We start from the raw sequence: 20,867 nt of genomic DNA on the forward strand, positions 1-20,867 counted from the left end.
GAAGAGAATAAATGTGTGTATCAAAAGTAATCACCACTTAAAATGGGGACATTTTTACTCTCCTCACTTTACTGCTTTGTCCAAAAAACTTCACATGACCTACACCAGTAGTATAAGTGTTCATGTTAAGTTGATGGAACCTATGTTTAATGGTTAAAATAATGTGGATTTTTTTTACATTCCAAAGAAAGTGTGCAGTCCTGATTCTTCAATTAAACTTCTTTGCTGAGGTCTGAAATTGCAGGTCACTATTCCAGCAGCACTGAAATAGAAAAATGGGGCATTTTCCCTTCCAGCATTCTCAGCAGAGATTTCCTGCTTGGAAGCAGACAGACTCACAGTTTGGGTATTGCCAACAACTTTAGAAGAGTGAAGCAGACATTTTCAACTGGGAAACAGCATCTTGTCCTGGATGTTGCTCAGCTCCCTCCTGTAGGTAAAACTCAACTTCTCTTGCTCCACTTTCCCTCTGACAGCAGCCTTAACTCTATCTGTAGCTCAGGACAGTTATTTCTTGATCAGGACACAGAGGCAGCAAAGAAACCACAGCTCCCTGAACACACATCCTTTCTCACATTTCAGTGGTTTTAGTGGAGGGCTGCAATACTCCCACAATAAAACTAGCAAATGGTAATAAAAAACTACCTCCCTGCCTTTAGGATTCCACTTGATTCTGAACTGTGTCTGCTACTCTCTCTCTTCCCCCTCAAACAGGAGGGATAAAGGTGAAGATGCCAAGCATCCCTGCCTGCCTGGAGGGGGAAGTAGCAGTCCCACAGAACTGCTGCCACTCCCCAAGGGAACCTGATGGATGCCCCAAGGGAGGGGAGCAGCCTCTGATCTGCAAAGGAGACAACCTACTAGTTCTACATCACTGATGGGATCAAACAAAAATAAATCCCACCCTTAACCACAACAGGAGTGGGGAGAAACCTGGACAGCGAAGCAATTCCCAGGAGACTGAGAGAAGCAATTCCAAGGAGACTGAGAGCGCTGCAGCAGCCGGTGACATCCAAGCACCACGTCCTCCCCTGGGATCAAGCTGCAAGGCTGAGTAGCTGCCAGCATTCCCTGGGAGCTCTGTCCCTCTCCTGCTCTATGCTGACACCTCTTACAGCTCCAGCACGCAACACTCCAAGAGCAATGCGGGGGGGCTCCTCTCCAACAGCAGCAGAAGGCATAAAAAGAAGCTCGTCCAAGCCTTTAGGGCTATTTAACTCACCACCTTCACTAAGCAGGCCTGAAGCTGTCATTCAGACACATCAGCACCAAAGAGAAAGCAAAGCCACATGCGCACATCGTTCCCCATGGTCTCTAGTAATGAGTTACTTGAATGGAATTGCAATCCTAAGCATAATAAATAACTGCATTTTTAAACTGCATTTTTAAACATTTAAACAGAACAGCTGTCAAATACAAAATACAGCTGTGAACAGGTTTGCTTACCTTCCGATAAATCATGTGACACATAGCCACCCTCAGCTTCATGCCAGCCCGCTGCACATGATAGAAGTATAAGTGGTGCATGATGGCCAGAATAAGTGTGCACACAGACAGAGCACCTGCGTAGCAATAGGCAAAATTCAAAGCTACCTCATCTGAGGCATCATAGTTTTCAAAACAATTAATAATTTTTCCCAAAAAAATTGGTTGAACTATTTTGAGGGTTTCCTGAAAGAGAAAGAAGGGGGGAAAGCATTAGTAATTTCCTATCACCCCGTGCTAACCAAATCTCTAAACAGGCAAACAAGAGCCAAGTACTGCAGCAAGACATATCCCTTATTATTGTGTCTTTATTGTGCTCCAAAATGTCAAGCCAATTTTTATCAACACATAACCCAAAAGAAACATGTTCCACATTAAAATTCAGCTGGAACTTCAAGGAGAACTCTCTCAGTTACAAAAAAACTCTTGGATGTTATAAAAATTGCATGAGTATGTATTATACTTCTATTTTTTAAAATGCCATGTTTCCTTTAGAGCCACTTACAGAGAGCAAAAGAACCTCTTTCTATTGGGCACCCCACTCAGATACATAAAATGCAGATAAGCCTTACAGAGCAAGTCAGTGGTTTGCAACGTCTCAAAAATAATGCACTGAAATGAGTTCTCTGTTCCACTTCCATAATCCTGCAGTTATGACTCAGTTTCTCAGTCTCTGCAGGGCTATAGCTCTGTTTTACTTTTCTGAGAACATTACCAGATTCTCTGAGCAGCCCAGGATGAAGTCACCAGTACGTCATGCAGTCTAAGTGGACAAGTTTCACACTGCTGTTAGCCAAGAAGTAGGTCCTGTGACATTTTACACCACTTACCTCAATCATTGTGAAAATTCCAAAAACTAAATAGGATTTCCAGTAACACAGAATAATGGCTTTTGTTAAATGTGGTGTTTTTCCTCTCTTTTTTGCTTTTTGCACTTCTTTATCCCAGTACCTGACAAACAAAGTGCAAATATGTTGGAGAACAGAAGAAAAATCACAAGGCAATTACCTAGAATAAAACACTTTCAGACTAGCAGCCAGATTGCCCTGATCACCTTAATAAAATCTAATAAAACAAAAGGAGTTAATCATGTCTTCTCATTCGCAGAATGGTACTTAGTTTTATTAGGCGTATTTGCTCTTGGTTAATCACAAACAATTCACCACTGTTGACTATTATCACCCTTGACATATCTGCTGATGAGGAACTCTTCCTTTATTTCTTCTCCTCTCAGCTCGGACAGTCACCACTCACCTTAATTAAGAGCCTCCTGTCCCATGATCTCCTGGCCATGGACTAAACTGTGGCAGCGCAGTGTCTTTATCTATCCATGTGCCCTGTGCTTGCCCAGAGAGCTTGTGATGTCCAACCCTTTCTCATGTCTGGCCCTGTCTTTTTGCTACCACATGTTTTGCTGAGGATTTTGTCACCCAGCACTCCGCACATCTCTCTGAAGGCGAGGATTCGTCAGCAGAGTGGCAAAGACCTTTCCATCACCACGTCTGCCCACAAGCAGGACACAATCTGCTCACACAAAAACCAGACAGTAATAACAAGCATGATTCTAGCAAGAAAGTATCACAGCTTAAGCGGACTTCTTAAAGCACGCTGCTGCCAGAGAGGAACCTCCCCTCTCTTCTGAAGGCTAAGTGTTCTCTGCCAAACCTCTGACCTTGATAGTTTGAGGGGTGAAATGAGTCTAAGGCATGAAAGCAAATTATTTTGCAACAAAGAACAAAAGTTCAAAGCATACAGATAAGAACACTTTTTATTTTTACCCTCTTTTTTTGCTACAAGAATTACAGAGTTATTGTCTACATGCTTTGAAAACAGAAATTGTGTAGGTTCTGTGGGGTTTCTTGGCTCAAGAGAAAAGACCATTTCTGTAGGCAGCTATTTATGAATTATATTTTCTGCTTCTTGGTCAAGAAGAAGAATTAAAAACCACTCTTTCTTCTTCTACCATTTCCTGACTCATGCAAGTGTGTGCTTTTACTATAAAAAAGCATGGGAAAAATCCGTCTTCCCTACAGCCAAGTCCCTGAATGCCTGAAGACACAACCATGGAATTTGGCAAAGCTCTCCAGCTACAAAGACATTAAAAGCAGCAACTCCTATGAGCTCATCACCAACCCTCTTTCCTCAGTTTACTTATCCAGAGCAGGATGATGTCAGACCTGGTCATAACCTTTCATTCCTGGATTCTTTTTGCTTCTTGAGGAGTCTCCCATCCCAACCAAACTATCAGGAAAATCCATCTGCTCTGCCTTCGGTGTAATGGCAAGAAACAGCAAGGCCACATTTTCTTAATACAGAAGCCACCTTCTCCTCTAACTATATTTAGCAATAGATTATTTGAAGACAAAAATCCTCTCTGTTGGGAGGTTCACAACAATTCATATAAACAGTAATTATGTGAAGCTATTTTCCTACTAAAATACAGATCCCTCTGAGTCCATAGCACTACAAACTACATAGTCCATGAAAAAGTACTTAAAACCAAATAAAAACACTTCCTAGATACATGCTTTTAGCTGTCCAAGGCATCTTGCCCACTCTACCAGTGAGTGGCAGATTTTCAACAGACATATATTTATAGGGTCATTTAATTAAGTTTGCACTCTAAACAAACAAACAAACAAAAAGAAATAAAATAGAAAACTTTTTTCTCCACTTTTACACAAAGCAATTTGAAGTTTCTTCAGCTGTTTTACCACAGGTCAGAAGACTCACACATTTATTAAGGATTACTACCATTACAGTTGATGAAAAGTTGTCTTTTGCAAGCAAAGTGTCAAATTAATTATAAATGACATAATGGAATTACTCTAATGCAGATCCATTTTGTATAACTTGAAAAAATCTTAAAAAAGCTTCTATGGTAAACAAGTTCTCTTGGTTCTTATTGCTCTAAATTCTTCAGCATTTTTAACCTTGTTAAACTGTACAATAACAGCTTTTAATTTTAGAATAGAAATAAGATTTTTACCTTCTCCAGCATTAATACAATAAAAGAGAACAACTGTGCCTTCCAACCCAAAGTATTCTACAATTTTTCTCCTTACCACTGCAATTCCTCTCCAAGCTTCTCTGAGGAATCTTCTGGCATCACTTTATACATATCATCTTCTTCAAGTTTCCGTTTATGGCCGATAATAAATAAGGGATTCAACCACCTAGTTAAATACAAATTATTAGTAAACTGACCAGTAGACCAAAAAGAGTAATTTCTTTACATAATAATTCTTTTATCCCCTTCTTTTCCCTACCTGAATCATTCAGCATCCACACATTTCATTGCAGTTTTATCTAAAATTAAGTCAATCCCTATCTTGCAAATGGGAAAGCACTTCCCACTTCCTAAATCTCTTTATGCCCATAACACCTTACTCCCAGGCATCCAGGCAGCCAGCATAACAACGCTTTTTGGCCCTAAGGGAATTGTTTTCTCACAGTGTTTCCTTACACCAAAGGAAAAACAGCATTCCTTTAAATATGAAGGGAAAAAACAGAATTTAACCCAACTATTAAAATATTAAAGCTGTAAATAAAATTGTAATGCACACTAAAGACATTTTTTGTAACATTTACTTGAGGAGAAATGTAGCTGCTGTTCAACTGACATCTTGAAAAGTATTAAAGGTCAGTAATTTAAAGACAATCACTGAAATGTAAAAATGGGAAAACAATGGATTATTACTGTACATTACTCATGTTTGGAAATATAAACAGAAGCACACTGACACAGTGTGTAGGTTCAAAAAAGGAAAATAATGCCTAACAGCTCAGTTTCCTGAGTGGAAAGATTCTTAAAAGCTCAGTATTTTATGAGAACACTTTGAAGATAAATTATAATAGCAGTACTGTAGATTTGTTGAAAAACGCTGTATTTTGCTAGATCAAATAGGTCAACTGTCAGGGAACAGCAAGACTAGATTTTTATGCACCTGGATCCTTCAGCCTGAAACACATCAGGGAACTCCCAACAGTTTCAGCTGTGCTCCACAGAGCAAGGGTTGTATGGCATAAAGCACAGAAGTGACCAAGTTGTCCATGAGATGGAGAGAAAAGGAATGACGTGCAAAACAGACAAGGCTTAGTGAGAACAATGAAGTTAGGGAACTTGCAGTTTTCCATTTAGTTTGTCTCTCTGCTGAATTTGTGATATTTTGTTTCCATGAGCTATGGATTTTGGCTCTAAGGCTTTTCCTATAAGTGCTTTCTCAACCAGTTAACACCATCAAAATCAACAAGTCAGGGATCTGTTTTGGAAAAAAACCTCTTGCACTCAAGGCAAGCTGTCTGTCTGATTTCAACTGCCTCTGAAAGTTCTTAACTGCTGCTTAGTTTCTGATACTTATTTACTCCCCAACTTCACCAACACAGTTCTTAAAAGAACGTGTGGTGTGCTAGGTGAAGCGTGTTATTTTCTGGAAGACCTACATGTGAGATTTCAAAACTGGGGTGGTTTATAGTGAGGGTATTTATTTATTCACAACCACAACAGTGATTATGAATACTCATCACATTGCTCTACATTTCTTGCTTGGGCATGTTCTAATTAAACTTTGTCTACACTGGATTGCAAGAAGGTTGCTGGCTAGTTTTAGAGAGGGTGGATGGGCAGGCAGAACCCTAGAGAGGAGGCTCTGAGAGTTTCTTCAAAGACAGCACTGTTATAAAAACCTTTTTCCCAGGCTCTATGCCACAACTGCAAGTAACAAATGGGATTATATAGTGTTGTTCCTTCACTACTTAGCATGTTAGCACAGTGTTTTCTGTGACTCATTCAAAAAAAATAAGTCTCTATCATTAGAGTAGCACCTTTGATGCCTAACAGCCCTTTTTAAACTCTTGGAGCGAGTACTGAAGATTTGTTTATGTGAGCTGTTAACTCCTAAATGTATGTTACAGGTACAATTAGAAACAGAAAGTACTTGTCAGACAAGTCTGTTGCTTAGAATTTATGGTTAAATAGCATCAGGGCCCAAATCACTACCACAACTTCCCCACAAAAGGTCCTAACAAAAGGTCCCAAATACCAACTGCTTCAACCAGCAGCAGAACTGCCTGGTTTGACACAAGGAATCTGCTCCATTGAAACATGTCTTCTTTGGCCTCAGTTCTTGCAGACCACAGGTGAAAAGCAGGTATGAGGCAAATAACCTCAAAGCCATTCAAATAATTTCTGCCTGCTGGATGAGATAGCCTCTGTTTGCTCCAGGACAAGTAGGGAAAGATCTGCAGACTTCAGCTGACTCCTGAGGTCGAGACCCAGTGTTTCTTCTCTTGAAACATCAGTATTAGTCCAGGATGCATCCACAAACAAGTCACAGGTCTCCTTTCAGAGAGAGGCTAAAGTTATCTTTCTCCTAGCATGAGAATCAGGATGAGGCAGCCCTTTCAGGAAAATACAAAGGCTAAATCCTTCTCCCACCTACGGAAACAGTTGTGAGATTTCACTGGCTACTGCTGCCAAGGCAGTGAAAAGAAAACTGGTTCTGACATTTAACACAGAACATAAATAGGATATTTATTACAGAATCACAGAACGGCTGGGATTGTGTCAGAAGGGACATCTGGAGGTCAGCTGGTCCAAACCCTTCTGCTCAAGCAGGGCCACCTAGAGCTGGTTGCTCAGGACAATGTCCCGACAGCTTTTGAAGATCTCCACAAAGATTTCATAACCTCTCTAAGCAGCCTACGACAGTGCTCAATCACCCTCACAGCAAAGAAATGTTTCCTGATGCTCAGAGGGAACCGCTTGTTACTCACTTTGTGGCCCCACTGCCTCTGATCATACTCCTAGACATCACTGCAAAGAGCCTGGCTCTGCCCACCTTCCACCCTCCCCTCAAGTATTTCTCCACATTGATGATACCCTCCTGATCTTCCCTCCAGGATTAACAGCTCCAGCTCCCTCAGCCTTTCTTCCCAGAAGAGATGTTTCAAACCCTCAATCATTGCTGTGACCCTTTGCTGCACTCTTTCCAGTGTGTCCATGTCTCTCTTGTACTGGGGACCCCAGAACGGGATTCAGGGCCCCAAGCGTGGCCTCAGCAGTGCTGAATAAAGTACTTTCTGCATGCAGCAGAGTACACAGAGGAAAACAAAAGACACTTTAGAAACAGACTTAAATATACAGTCTTAAAAAACCAATGCTTTTAATCTTACCCAGTAGAACACCATTCCTCTACTTACACTGTTCAAAAAACCACAGGCAGGCAACAGGAAGAATAATGCCTTCTGCTGAAGGCAATTGCTCAATCCTGATAACATTTGATTTCACACTACAGCCAAGAGCAGCACGTGCTGACCACTGCTAAGTAACCCACTGAAAGACAACACTCTCAAGTGTACAGGACTATAGGAGCCATCCAGTTTATCTTTTGTCCTTAAACACCCAAAACAACTTACTGATGATATGCCCATCTCCACTGAGGAGTTCTTAGAGTTTACAGTAAATCCCTTGTCCCCCACCATCTCCACACTGCACCTACAGTGTGAGTGAATTTGAAAAAGATTTAAGGAGCAGAGAGATAACAGTGCAGGGTAAAAACTGTCAGAAGTCTCAAGGCTATTCGTTCCAGTGAGACTTAGTGCAACTTCAGGGCTTCTCCCTTTTTTCCATCCGTTAAAACCATAACATTGAGAAGAGTTGCACTAAAACCTATGTTAACATGAAAGAATGCAAGGAAAACCAATCCAGAGTAAGCATAAAACTGTTGCAATTCATTTTGTGAATCATTTATTATAATGGACAATATGGCAAAGACCCAGCACAAGTCCACATTTCTGTAAGGTTAGGGAAAAAATTGTATAAAAAGTTTTAAAAATCATCCATTGTTGACCTTTCTAACTAGTGTCCCACAAAACATGCCTCTTTAAGAGCTACTGCTATGGAGATCTCAGGAGTAAAAAAGCTGTGAACAGTATGTTGTATTAACAGAGTATAGTTTAAGACCTTTAGAAGAAGGTTAAACATTTTTCTTTTCAAACGATGGTTAGTCCTCGAAGGGCTTTTATCCCAAGAATGAGTTCTTCTGCAAACCCTAAGTACAGCAAGAAGAGTTTGAGCATCATCATTTCACTGATGCATCCTGAACTTTATGCTGGAAGGGCTACTTCCAGACAGAAGAGTTAGCACATGCTCCTATTCAGTCATTAAAGTAAAAGTTTCCACCTGAATGCCACATGCAGATTATGCCCTGTGGAATTCTCTGCACTCACAGCAGAACTGAGACCAACCTATTTCACACAGCCCGCTGTTACTCAAGTCACACATCTGCAACACACAAAAACCAACCAAGCCCTTCTCTCGCCTGAAGGCTCAGTTAAATCAGAGAGCTGTCAGAGGGCTGCTAGAGGAGGCTGACAAATAAAGCCAAGGCCCACATAAAGAACTTCCATGAAACCTCAACATAGCCATAAAGGAAGACATCTCAGTAGAGCGGTCTGTCTTTTGTCAGAACGAGATCAGCTAGCACAGATCTCTTCAAAGAGTATTAAAAACAGCTCACAAAAAAATCAGCATTTGTTATGAAAACAGAACATGTGCAAATTGCATTATTATTTAATAAGAAAGCTAAATAATAACCTAAATTAAAGACATTGAGTAAATATATAGACAGACATGCAAAGCCCTCCTCTCACCCCAATGATGGGCTCAACACTAATCTATTTTACTGGAATAAAGAGAGGAACAACATGCTAGGGAGGTAAGACTCACATTGCTTTTCTGTATATCTTTCTCAAGAAGTTATTCAACTTCAACAAAAACAGGACTCCTTAGTAACTATCTTTACTTTTCCCACCTACCTTCCTGTTCACTAGGAATTTTGAAAAATTTTTTCCTACACATTGTTTCATTTTAGTTACTCTTTCAGAACACAAGGTTCACATGATGCCTTTCAAAGAGCTTAGCCCAAATTCTTCCTAGCATGACCTACACATAAAAATGTGAATATCTGTAAGAATCCTGAGTACCTTGTGTTCTGCTGGGATTGCCTCTGTTCTATCAAAACGATTAGCTGATCAAAGACATCAGTCTGGAAACATGCCCAGACTAAGTCCCTGGTACTGCCAGAATACTGATGTCATTTGGAATAAAGATTAAAAAAATAAATTAAAAAATCGCTTTATAACCTGGTGCAAACCCAGAGAGAGCCAGCTGCGAAACAGTAAATCACTGTTCTGACCCCAAAAGGCTTTTCACCTCTGCAGCAGTATCCTGGGCACTGATAAAAAAAGAAAGTGATTCATTTCTGAACCAGAAGATACACAAAGACCACAATATAAACATTCACTTCCTGCATTTCCCTACTCCTGGGCCCTGACATTACACACCCTTTAAGATTACAACACAGTCAACCAGCCACAATTTACTTGGTTGCTCGGGAAAAGTCCAATTTTTACCAATTGTTATGACAGCAACTCCACCAAGATACTGGAAAACCTCTAAGATTACAGAAAAAGCTAAGACAGTGTTTGCTTACCCTCCTAAGAGAAATTATCCCCTTCTTCAAAGACAGCATGAAAGAGAAACAGGCCCTGCTATCCAAAAGGCAGCATCATTAAGGCTAGTCATGCTATTCTGCTTCATACATGAAATAAAATTTCCTAAAAAAGAAAGTTTGTAAATTAGATTTCCTAGAATCCCAAAATAATTTCCTATCAGCCAAGGAAGAAATACATGACAGGTATATGAAACTAATAGCAGTGTCCAGCTCAAATGGTTCATTAACACAGGGATGGGACCTGATGTACCTCTGGGTTTGTATCATGTCCTGCTACAAAAAAGTACTATTCTCACACTGCAGAGCAGGCTTGCAGAGCTTTCTAGAAATCCAAGCATACACTGCAAGTTCTTTATAAACTGATAAAGTCTGTCAAAAAACATCAGCAAAGAAGCATTTGCAATTACATTACAAAGCTGAGACAAATAAAAAACGTCCTAATATCAAAGGATGTGTCTGTAAGGGCCCTGGGTGCACCCACAAGTCTCTATTGCCTTGACCAGCCCCACAACAATCATCCCACAGTCTGTCACTTGCATATTACAGTACCTTCCTTTGCACAAATGCAAAATTTCTTTCTCACCAGTTTCACAAGAGCTCCTGCTTTATCACAGGACAAGTCAGAAAAATCAGACTACCCAAACTGCTTGCCTGATTAGGAAAATATTTTCTTTATTTGTAATAATAAGCAGAAGTTTAATTTCTGGTTAATTTTACAGCACCCAGTCAAAGCCACATCTGGTATGCTCTCAGCAACTAATTCCATAAAGAGGTGGTTTACAAACTGCATTTTCCCCATTCCTCTTCAGCTTATTTGTGCATTAAATTGCAAGCATCACCTGTTTACACTCAATGTCCAGTTATTTTTCAACAGTTGCACAGGAGAGTCTTTGTTTACTCACATTCTTCTGTAACACTAGGATTTTGCCTCCCTTGAGCAGCTTGGAAGCACTACTTCAACAACTAAGCTGCAAAGTAACACTTTTTTTTTTCTCTTTAATCACCTACTTTGGAGATGGCTTTTTTGATAAAATAAATGGGGTTTCCTCACAGGCTATTTGTTTAATAATGCACGTTGCTTATTCTCCCTGGTTCACCCCAGGAGTGTGCCTGCCTCCCTGCACTGGTCCTTACCCACCTTTGTGATCTGACACTGGACACCAGCCGTGCAATTCAGCACTGCTGCGCCTGCTCTCAGTCCAGAGGATCACTGCTGGCTTTCTGGATGTACAGAAGGAAGGAACACACACACAGAGTCATTTTGCAAGAATTCATAAATACCCTAGCAATAGTTTGTAGTCACCACGTGATTTTTTTTAAAGCTCTCCATTTCACATGTTCATCCATTCTCATTAGTAAGTTGCCTTCTCCTACTTCTCTTTATGAAGACAGTTGTCCACAAGTAATAAAGTAAGCACAGTAAGTCTGGTATATTTCTTCAGATGCTTTCTAACTGTGTTTTGGTTGCAACTTCCCTCCCCAGCTTAATGTGGATTAAAGAGCAGCTTTTCTCATTGCTTACAGAAGGAAAAAATAGGAATACAATGAAATTACTTCAAAGCCATATTAACTCAAAAACGCCCTTCAGGCTTCCAGTTTCAATACCAACTGTATTAACCTTTGATACCCAGCTCCATCTCATCTTCCAAGCTGCTGCTTTTTCCACAGCCCAGTGTGAGCAGCTAAGCTGCTGAACACCCATTTTCTGATGCTGACAGTAACACAACTGGTATTTGACTGCATTCATTGCAGGCTGTTTTCATACTGTTTATCAACCAGGTACAGAATGACTTTGTTAATCTAGCATACTTCCTGGTATTTCAGACAGCAAGAAGAAGCACAGACATGGCAAGAAGAAGGGGGAAGCATACTGCAAACTAACATTTTCTGCAGGCCTAGAAGCAGGGGAGAGAGGAGCGGCATCACCTGTACCTGTGGCATTTCAAAGACTATCATTAAAATATCAATTCCAAACCCAGCAACCACAGACCAAGAAAAATACCAAAGTACCAAAGATTTCATGTAAATGTCTGAAGATTGTGACTTATAAAAGTAAACTTCAGTAGTTACTCATTAAAGAAGGATCTAATAGTGGGAATTTCTGTATTAACATCCTTTCTGACAGGCAAGGGAAACAGGGAGAATTAAAATGCTCTGTGAGTTCCCACTGTTATTACAAGTGGTACAGTGCCAGGGATACAAAACAAATAACCTAAAATAGATGACTGGTCTTTTCAACCTTCCACTCCCAAAATCTAACTGGGTTATCTCCCTCCTCCACTCTATGTAACAGTTTTCTAGAAGCAGGATAGGGAAATTATGTTTGGAAAAGAAGACAAAAACTGACATAATCTTAGTTTTGAAGTTTTGCAGGAATTAGAAAACATTTTTTCTCATAAATTATACAGCAGGCTTTACATAAGCATTCCAAAGGCAAATAGTCTGTGTTTCATTATACTCTTAACAGTTCATCCAACTGCATATCTAAGCACAGATATTGACAGTAGATAGCAAATGCTAACACTTCAACAGTTTATACACACTTGCTGTAATCCATATAATCTATTTAGCACTCTTTATCCACATATTTTAACTTTACTACCTCATAAACAACAATTTTCAAGTATTTTCTTTTGCATAATACAGACATCTTGCAAATAAACATGCAAAACTTAAAAATTAATGCAGTAGCTCAGGAGAACAAATGATTCAAATTTGACAGCAGGACATTAAATATCTGATAAATGAACAAACAAGGCATTATCTTTCAAAAAAGTTGTATGTATGATCTTCAGTCTTTTTTCATCCAGGAGAAAAAGAGAAGCAAGTGTGATTCCCATCTCAGGGTAGAGAAAATGTGCCTTCTGTTTATCTATACTGAAAATGCTTACATATTTCTTCAGAGTTTCTTACAGCACCACAATTGTCATGCACCAGTAAGTCAATAATGAACTAAGCTACCTCAGAGGTCTTTATAAAGTGGCATTACCACGCAATTTCAGGCATTGACCATGGGAATTCACTAAGTATCAGGCAAGATCCCAGGCAAGTCACAAAGCCTGATATTTCATGTTAAGTAGATGTAAAAATCATCACAGCCAAATCTGTTCGCTGACACAGTAAAGAACACAAACCAATTTTATTGGTGGCACTACTGGAGCCCAGTTGAAATATCCAAAAACAATGATGAATTCTTTCCATAACTTCTTTCAATGCAAGGCAAGAAACACTTGAAGACAGATAAGCAGGCAATACTTAGGCTGCCTGAGAAATCTAGTGAAATCAGTCAGTGGCCTTTCCGAATCTAAGCCACAGGGTGAGAGAGGAGAAGTTAAATAAGGTGTGTAGCTATTTACACTGCTACAAGAGAAATCTGTGACATGAGGACATTTGGTCAGGCAAGCACCTACATATTGTCCTCACTCAGTATCCTGGGACTTAACATGTCTACACTTAAACCCAAAAATGAAGATTGTTTTTTACTCTCCTCTCCCACTGCACTTCACATCAGATCCATGAAGAAGACAGTGGTTTTGTCATTCTCCCTAAAGCACACAGGTAGTAAATAAAAACAATGCTGCCAGACACTAACAGGTAATGCTAAACCAATCACTGACTTATTCCTTGGAGTAACAACTCTGAAGATGCCTTGCTGCAAGTTTTCAGATCACGTTTTAATGCTGTTATTGTAATGGCAATTGCTGCATGTCAGGTCATGATGTGAAAAGGCATCTAGCCTGAGGATGATGACAGTGTTCAGTGTTCCAGAACACCCAAAGACTTGTCACAGTCATGGTGAGTCTGTGACAGATAAGTAATTACTGATGAAGTTAAAAATTTGTATGAAATCTAGAAGAACCTTAATTTCTTTTACTTCTCTGCACAAAAATGCTGGATACTCTTTCTAGAGTGTTCCAGCTTGCCCTCCTTCTCATACTGTTAACAGCGTAAAAGTTATCGAGTCTTTCAAAAAATTAATCATACCCTACGTTTGGCAACTTTCCACTAAAGTGGATTTGACGTCCAAACAGCAGAATACAAAAAATTCAATTGCTATATAGGAAAAAACATATTTAGTAACTCAAGGGAACAAGTGCTCTGAGCAAATAAAGATATGCTTCCTACTTAATGAACATGCAAGATCAAAGATGGGTTAATAGGCAGAAATGAGAAATATTCTTACCCTCTTAAATTACTAGTTTAATAATCCCCACCACCCACATCAGAAAAAAAGGATGCAAAAAAAGTGCTATTTTCAACTGCATGGGGGCCTATAAGGCTTTTTCAATTCCTAAGCTTTCTACAACTGAATAGCTGTTTAAACATGAAAAGCACGGCTGAATTCTCTCTTCCTTGGACAAACCTTCAAAAGAAAGCAAACCCTCCTATCCATCCTTCAGAGTCCTCATTCACACCAGCAAACTGAGCCAGCAATAAAAAAAAACCAACAACCTAACAACATAAATTAAGTAAATCAGAAATACAAGCACTCCAAACTATAACTGAAATACCAGCCAGGGCTTTAAAAAATTTGGTGGGCATGGAAATTATGACTCTTGAAAGTCAGAGGACACAATCATATCTGAAACATCCAGAAGGCCAATTTGGGCTTTGATAAACCTCTGTTAATATAGCTAATTCAGTGAAAGACACAGAAAACAAGAATATTTTGCAACTGCCCTGATCTTCACACTTCTGTCATAAATAGTTTTCATTCTTGTAACATTACACAAGGGATGCATTGGAAAAGTAACAATATTAACACACAATTCAGATGCTCCTCTTTCCCATGAACATACTGCTGGAGCGTTTAACTTTCATCAAGCTCATACTTGCTAAAGTCACAACCCAAAATCAAGAAGACAAGCTTCAAACAATGGAAGAAGAATGTCTCTTCAGCCTACACACTCATTACCTGAGATTTATAACTCAATGAAAACATGACTTTTTTTCTCCCAGGAGTCAATCCTCTTTGCACCAGGCAATAACGTAAGCTTTTATTCTTCACCACTGGCAACAAATGGGAGGGTGGTTCCTCACAATGGCAAAATTGCACTTTTAGAGAAAAATATAAACAAAATAAAAATAAGAAGGACCTTTGCCCAGCTGCTTGCAATGTCGTATTTTTATCCTCATTGAGAACAAGCAGCCAATACCTGGAACGTGGAGAGCAGAGCAGGCACACAACCACAGGGCGGTGGCTGCTACTACACCCAGGATGGCCTTCCTCAGGCACTGTTCTCCCAGTTCTCCAGGTGAAAACATCTCACAATGATGTGTGAGACATCAGCTAAAATGAAGCACTACTCACACATCTGGGAGATGCTACACTTGCTGTAGAAAGGGGGAGTAATTCTAAGAGTTACCCTTACAGTTAGCTTTACAGCTAAATGAGAGGGTGTTTTAAGACTTCCTGGATTTTATGCAAAACTGTATTAACCTGCAGAAAACTGACAGCCCCTGCTTATTCAATTTTACCCACAAGGCTCAATTTTGAGCCTTGTCTTCTCCAGGCTGAACAGTGAAGGTACCATTTCAGCTGAAATTTACACCCACAAAACACTAATATACTGATGTTAGTTGTGATCACACACACCACAGGTAAGTGACAAGACTTTAGAAGGCTATTTTCACTGCTGTGAATTACACTGCTATGAAAGCCTGAGAAATAGGACACTGGGCAAATTCTAAAGCTTTACATGCTCCACTAAACCCTTTTCCAAAGCAGAAACCTTATGGTTGTACACCAGCATCTGACTGTGAAGTCTCCAGTTCCAGTTATCTCTGGACTTTGAGCAGACCTGTCATCCCCCAAGGCCAGCCTTCCACATATCTTTCTCTTTGCAAAGTAAGAACCCAAAAACACCCCTGGGGCAAAAGGAGCCTTTCAAGTGCTTGCCTAAAACTAGGGAAATTTAAGGTACTTCACTGTTGCTATTGAACGCTTCTCTGCATGCAGAGTGATACAGAAGGCCTAAAAAAAGAATGATACAAGCAGTCAGAAAGCTGGCTATAAGCACTGCATGCTTTTTTTTCACATCTAGCTGAATTGGTTTTGGCAGAACTACCAGTAACACCACAAGATTCCAGCAAGGGAAAGAGAACAGACCAGAAGCAGTCCTGGAATGCTACATGGCCAACTTAGGTTCATCCCATTCTGCTTGGATTTCATAACAAAGCTGTTTCCAACATAGGCATCCCTAGTATTAAAGTAAAAGTCAAAATGCTGAACACAGGCAGTTCTGCACAAGCATACAAGCTTTTTATTATAACTTATTTATTCTCTTTGTTTTTGCACATAGTATCTCTGAGGACATATCCCTGACTGAAAAACATGTTTAATTAAAAATTGTCAGGGTTTTTAAAATCCCCTTACCTTCCAAAGGGGACTTCTGCACCTGCTCAGAGCTGCTTATAGAATCAAAGAGTTTTTTATTTGTGTTTTAGAGGCTTCCAAAAAAAGAGCTTCACCTGCCATGCCCTCCCTTCCTTCCCCCTCCTCCACCACGCAACATGTGCACCCTGGTCCAGGCTGCAGCAGGTGAAGCAGGATAACAGCTTTCTCTGGAAGTGCTCTTCCAAACGGGATCTGCTAAGACAAACACGCTTGGTGCTCTCCCGTTTTACTTCGCACATGTTTTCCTACTACAGTTCAAAGCAACTAAAATGCTGAGCTGCAATTCCTCACCTCTTTGAGTACAGCCACATACCCACGCCGAGGTCCCCACTAGTAAGAGACCAAGCTCTAGCTCTGGGCTGGTAGCCATGGGGCCCCGTAAAGTTTTTGGCAACACGGCCAGCCTTCACTCTGCGAGACCCCAAGCCCGTGCGGAGCGGAGGCAGCAGACGTGTGTGTGAGAGCAGCCAGGATGCCGCCCAGCCATCCCTTAGGGCGGGGACCTCTATCCACGCGGGTCAGAAAGCACTTCACTGCTGCAGGGCAAAGCCTCACGCCGAATGCGAGCCCAGCACGCCTCGCCGGGATGAGCAATCCCTGCCCGCGACCCGTTATTCAAACGGGGAAGCAGAACAATGCCTGGGAGCAGCCCTGCACCCAGTCCCGGGCATGGCTACCCGGGCCAGGAAGCAGAAGTCGCCCCCGTCCTCCCGCAGCTACCGAGGGAACCAAACACGTGCTCGGGGGGGCCGCGCTCGGCGCCGCCCGCCCGGCTCAGCGCTGCCGTGCCCGAGACAGGCAGGCCCCCGGCTGCGCCGTCCCCAGACCGCAGCCGGGGATTATCGCGGGCTGCCGGCTTCACCTCAGGAGACCTCAGCCCACCTGCGAGCCGGGGCTGCCCCGCCGGCGGCGCTGACAGCCGGGCCCGCGGGGGCGGGCGGTAGGTCGCGCCCGAGCCGCGCTTGCACAGTCACCGCCGGCAGCCGACGGCGCAGCGGGGCAGCGCCGGCCGCCGCTTCCCTTCCCCGCTCGCTGCCTCCCGACCCCGCCGGGGCGCCCGGACGCTCCGGGAGCCGCGCTCAAGGGCGAGCCGGCCACCTTTAGCCGGGGCTCGGCACTCCTGAGCGGCCGGGCGAGGTGAAGCCAGCGGCGCTGTGCCCGGCGCCTTCCTCGCCGGCGGGCAGCCCGGCGCCGTGCCTCCGGCGCTGCCCTTCCCCCTGCCCTGCCCGGGCGCTCACCAGAAAAAGAGCCGGGAGCAGAGGTTGGCATCCTGCAGCGGGTTCGGCTTCTCCTCGCGGGGCACTGGCTCCATGCCGCCCGCCACGCCGCCCCAACCCGCCCGGCGTGCGGCGAGGGCGCAGGACCACGAGCGACCTCCCAGCGCTGGCAGCCACCGCCGCTCTGCCGCCGGCCGGCGCTGTTTCCGGGAGAGCCGGCACCCCCGCCTCGGCCCTCCTCCTCCTCCTCTTCCTCCTCCTCCTCCTGCCGGCCGCCGCAAGACGCCTCCTGCCGGCCCGGCTTCCCCGCGGAGCCTGCGGTGGTGCCGGGCAGCGCCGGGAGCCGCTCCGCCGCGGCTGCTCAGTGCGGGCCGAGCCTCCGCCGGGGTGCTCTGCTCCGCTCGCCCCGGTTTCGCGCCTGTGTGTGTGCCCCTTGCTGATGGAAAGCATCTCCTCGGTGCACGTAGCGCCCAGAGGTGACCGCCCGGCTTTTCTGGACAGGAAAATCCGTCGCGAGTCAGGCACAGCGGGACCAAATGCCACCAGAAACGCTTGCTATCAGCGCTGCTTCCCATATTCTTCTATCAGAAATCGAAAACCAAACCAAAGGAACAATGTTTAGGAGAGGTTGGCGATACATAATAAAGGAGCTAATTAATTTCAGGACCTGGTGCATCACTGAAATTGGCAGTCCTCAAAGGCTGAGGAAGTGATCATCAAACTCCTCTCCAGTCATGTCATCCATGGCCTGCCAGAGGGATCCTGATGAAAAGGGGTAGCGAAAACTGAAAGGAAAGCAGAAAATGCAGGACATGGACCTGAAGTAACCAAAGAACTGTTAATCTCTGTGTCAGAATGATTCCCTGCCATGCTGTTATTTCTCTGCAGTCTCTGAAATCCAGGATGGCTGAAGTTGCAAGCTTAGACCTCTGGAAGTCAGCTAGTCCAACCCCTGCTGCTTAAGTGCCATGTCCAGGCAGCTTCTGAGTATCTCCAAGGATGGAGACTCCACAGCCTCTCTGGGCAGCCTATGCTAGTGCTCAGTCACCCCCACAATGAAGAAGTGTTCCCTGGTCTTCAGACGGAACCTGCTGTGTTTCAACTTGTGCCCTCTGCTTCTGGTCCTGTCACTGGGCACCACAGAGCAGAACCTGGCTCTGTCCTCTTTTCATCAGTGTACACACTAATGAGACCCCTCTGAGCCTTGTCTTCTCCAGGCTGAACAGCCTGGTCTTCCCCAGTCCCTCTCAGCCTGAACAGCTCTCTTTCCTCGTAGGAAAGGTAACTAGAATCCCTTCATCATCCTTGTGACCTTTCACTGCAGTCTATCCAGTATGTCCATGTCCCTCTTGGACCTGAATGCAGGACACCAGGGGTGACCTCACTTCTGAGTAGAGAGGAAAGATCACCTCCCTTGACCTGCTGGTAAGCACTCATTCTAATGCATCCTAGCATATCATTAGTCTTCTTTGCCACAAGGACACATTGCTGGCTTGTGTTCAACTTGATGTCCACCTGGACCCCAAGCTGGGATGGTCCCCAGCCGATACTGATGCCTGGGATTGTTTCTCCCTGGGTGCAGGACTTTGCTCTTCCATTTTTCGAACTTCATGAGGTTCCTGTCAGCCCATTTCTCCAGCCTGTTGAGGTCCCTCTGGATGGCAGCACAAGTCTGTGGAGTGTTATCTGTCACTGACCAGCCACTCCTCCCAGTTATGTGTAACTGTCCCTGGTGGTCTTTAAGGAAAGACTGGATGTGGCACTTGATGCCACGTCTAGTTGACAAGGCCAGAGGTGTTAGGTCATAGGTTGGACTCAATGATCTCGGAGGTCTTTTCCAGCTTAATGGATCTGTGATTCTGTGATCATCAGTAAACTTGTTGAGGCAGCCCTCTGTTTCCTGCAAATCATTTATGAAGATGCCAGATAGTTTTGGACCTAATGTTAACACCTGATGTACACCACTAGTTACTGACTTCCAACTAGATTTTGAGCAACTAATCACAACCCTGATCTCCTAGACTCCTTCCCACTCTGAGCCAGCCACAAAACAAACACCATTCTTATGTTTTGTGTATTAATTTCATGTCCCCAGGAGCAACCAACCCTATTTCTTCCTGCTTAAATGTATTGACAGTGAAACTATTGACAGGGGTGGCATCTAACTTTAATTATACACATCAGAGTTGACATGTTGTTGAGATAAAAGAGGGTTGGGGCTACACTACATTACTGAATAAATAGCATCAGTTCATGCTTGAAGGAATGTCATAACTGTATCCCAGACAAATCCAGCTTGAGCTTGATGTCAGTGAGCAGTGGTGGGGCTGGATTTATGCTCGTGCATAAATGGTGTGCCACAGAATTTCATGAACAATAAGTAGTACACATGTCAACAGCTTTCTCTAGATCTTCCCAGATAAAAACAAGGGAAAAAAACTTGTGGAAAGAATGCAGTGGTTTGAAAGGGCAGGCTTTAGCAAAATAGTCCCTATCTGTTCCAGAACCTGGATAATAAATTTAAAGAATCTCCCAAAATTTGTGAAGAAAAGCTCTGCTCATCAGCAAAATTTGACAGGTTTAGATTTCTGTGAGACAAATTTGTCTAACTAGATACTCATGGGTGAATTAAAAGGTATGACAGCATAGTACAAGTCCCAAAATGTCAATAAAGATTGGGTCAGGGAGAGGGAGAAAAGAAAATGTAAATCTTAAGGCTGACTTCAGCTTTGTGAAGTAGTTGTGCAATGAAAGTTTATCCAAACATTTCTTAGTTTGGGAAAGGAAGTAGTAGACTATTCATGAACAAGTAATTTATTTCCAGAATGCAGGTAAAAGTATTAAAGCAAAATATTAAAATAACGGGGTTTTTTTTCAGTATTATTTTGATGAAGGGAAAAGGACAAAAAGCAGTCCTCAATAAATAAATTTTTAATTTCCCATTATTATGACTGATGAATGCTGACACCACTTAATTTTGAAATACATATTTATTTTACTTTTTAAGTTTACTCCTAAGTCCAAAACAAAACATTTCCAAATAAGTTTTGGAGAAGAAAAAACTAAAATGGAAAGGGAAAAGAATATTTAATAAAATAAATCCTGAAAGCCAGATTAACCTGTAATTCTAGCTGCTGAGTGTGCAATTAGAAGCTAATGCAGTAATAAAAAAGTGTGAAACAATTGGGCAAAGAAGTGCTCACCCATGGAGAGGAATGGGAAGGGAAAAGAGCACAGTAATGAATTTAATAA

At 42.6% G+C, this 20,867-nt stretch overlaps 1 protein-coding gene across 3 annotated transcripts in view; it reads right to left on the reverse strand.

The window, feature by feature from the left end:
- Positions 1–17,843, reverse strand: part of ABCC4 (ATP binding cassette subfamily C member 4) — a 142,159-nt gene extending 124,316 nt beyond the window's left edge. For all 3 annotated transcript variants that reach the window (XM_041423392.1, XM_041423391.1, XM_041423393.1), the window contains exons 1-4: positions 17,637–17,843; positions 4,551–4,661; positions 2,316–2,436; positions 1,447–1,671 (exon numbers count right to left, since the gene is read on the reverse strand). In XM_041423392.1, the coding sequence (XP_041279326.1) occupies positions 1,447–1,671; positions 2,316–2,436; positions 4,551–4,661; positions 17,637–17,710 (531 nt within the window). In that variant the 5' untranslated portion in view covers positions 17,711–17,843. The remainder of the gene's footprint in view (positions 1–1,446; positions 1,672–2,315; positions 2,437–4,550; positions 4,662–17,636) is intronic.
- Positions 17,844–20,867: the final 3,024 nt, after the last annotated feature.

Source organism: Onychostruthus taczanowskii, unplaced genomic scaffold, assembly GCF_017590055.1.
Source record: "Onychostruthus taczanowskii isolate IOZ18803 unplaced genomic scaffold, ASM1759005v1 scaffold77, whole genome shotgun sequence".
Taxonomy (NCBI): domain Eukaryota; kingdom Metazoa; phylum Chordata; class Aves; order Passeriformes; family Passeridae; genus Onychostruthus; species Onychostruthus taczanowskii.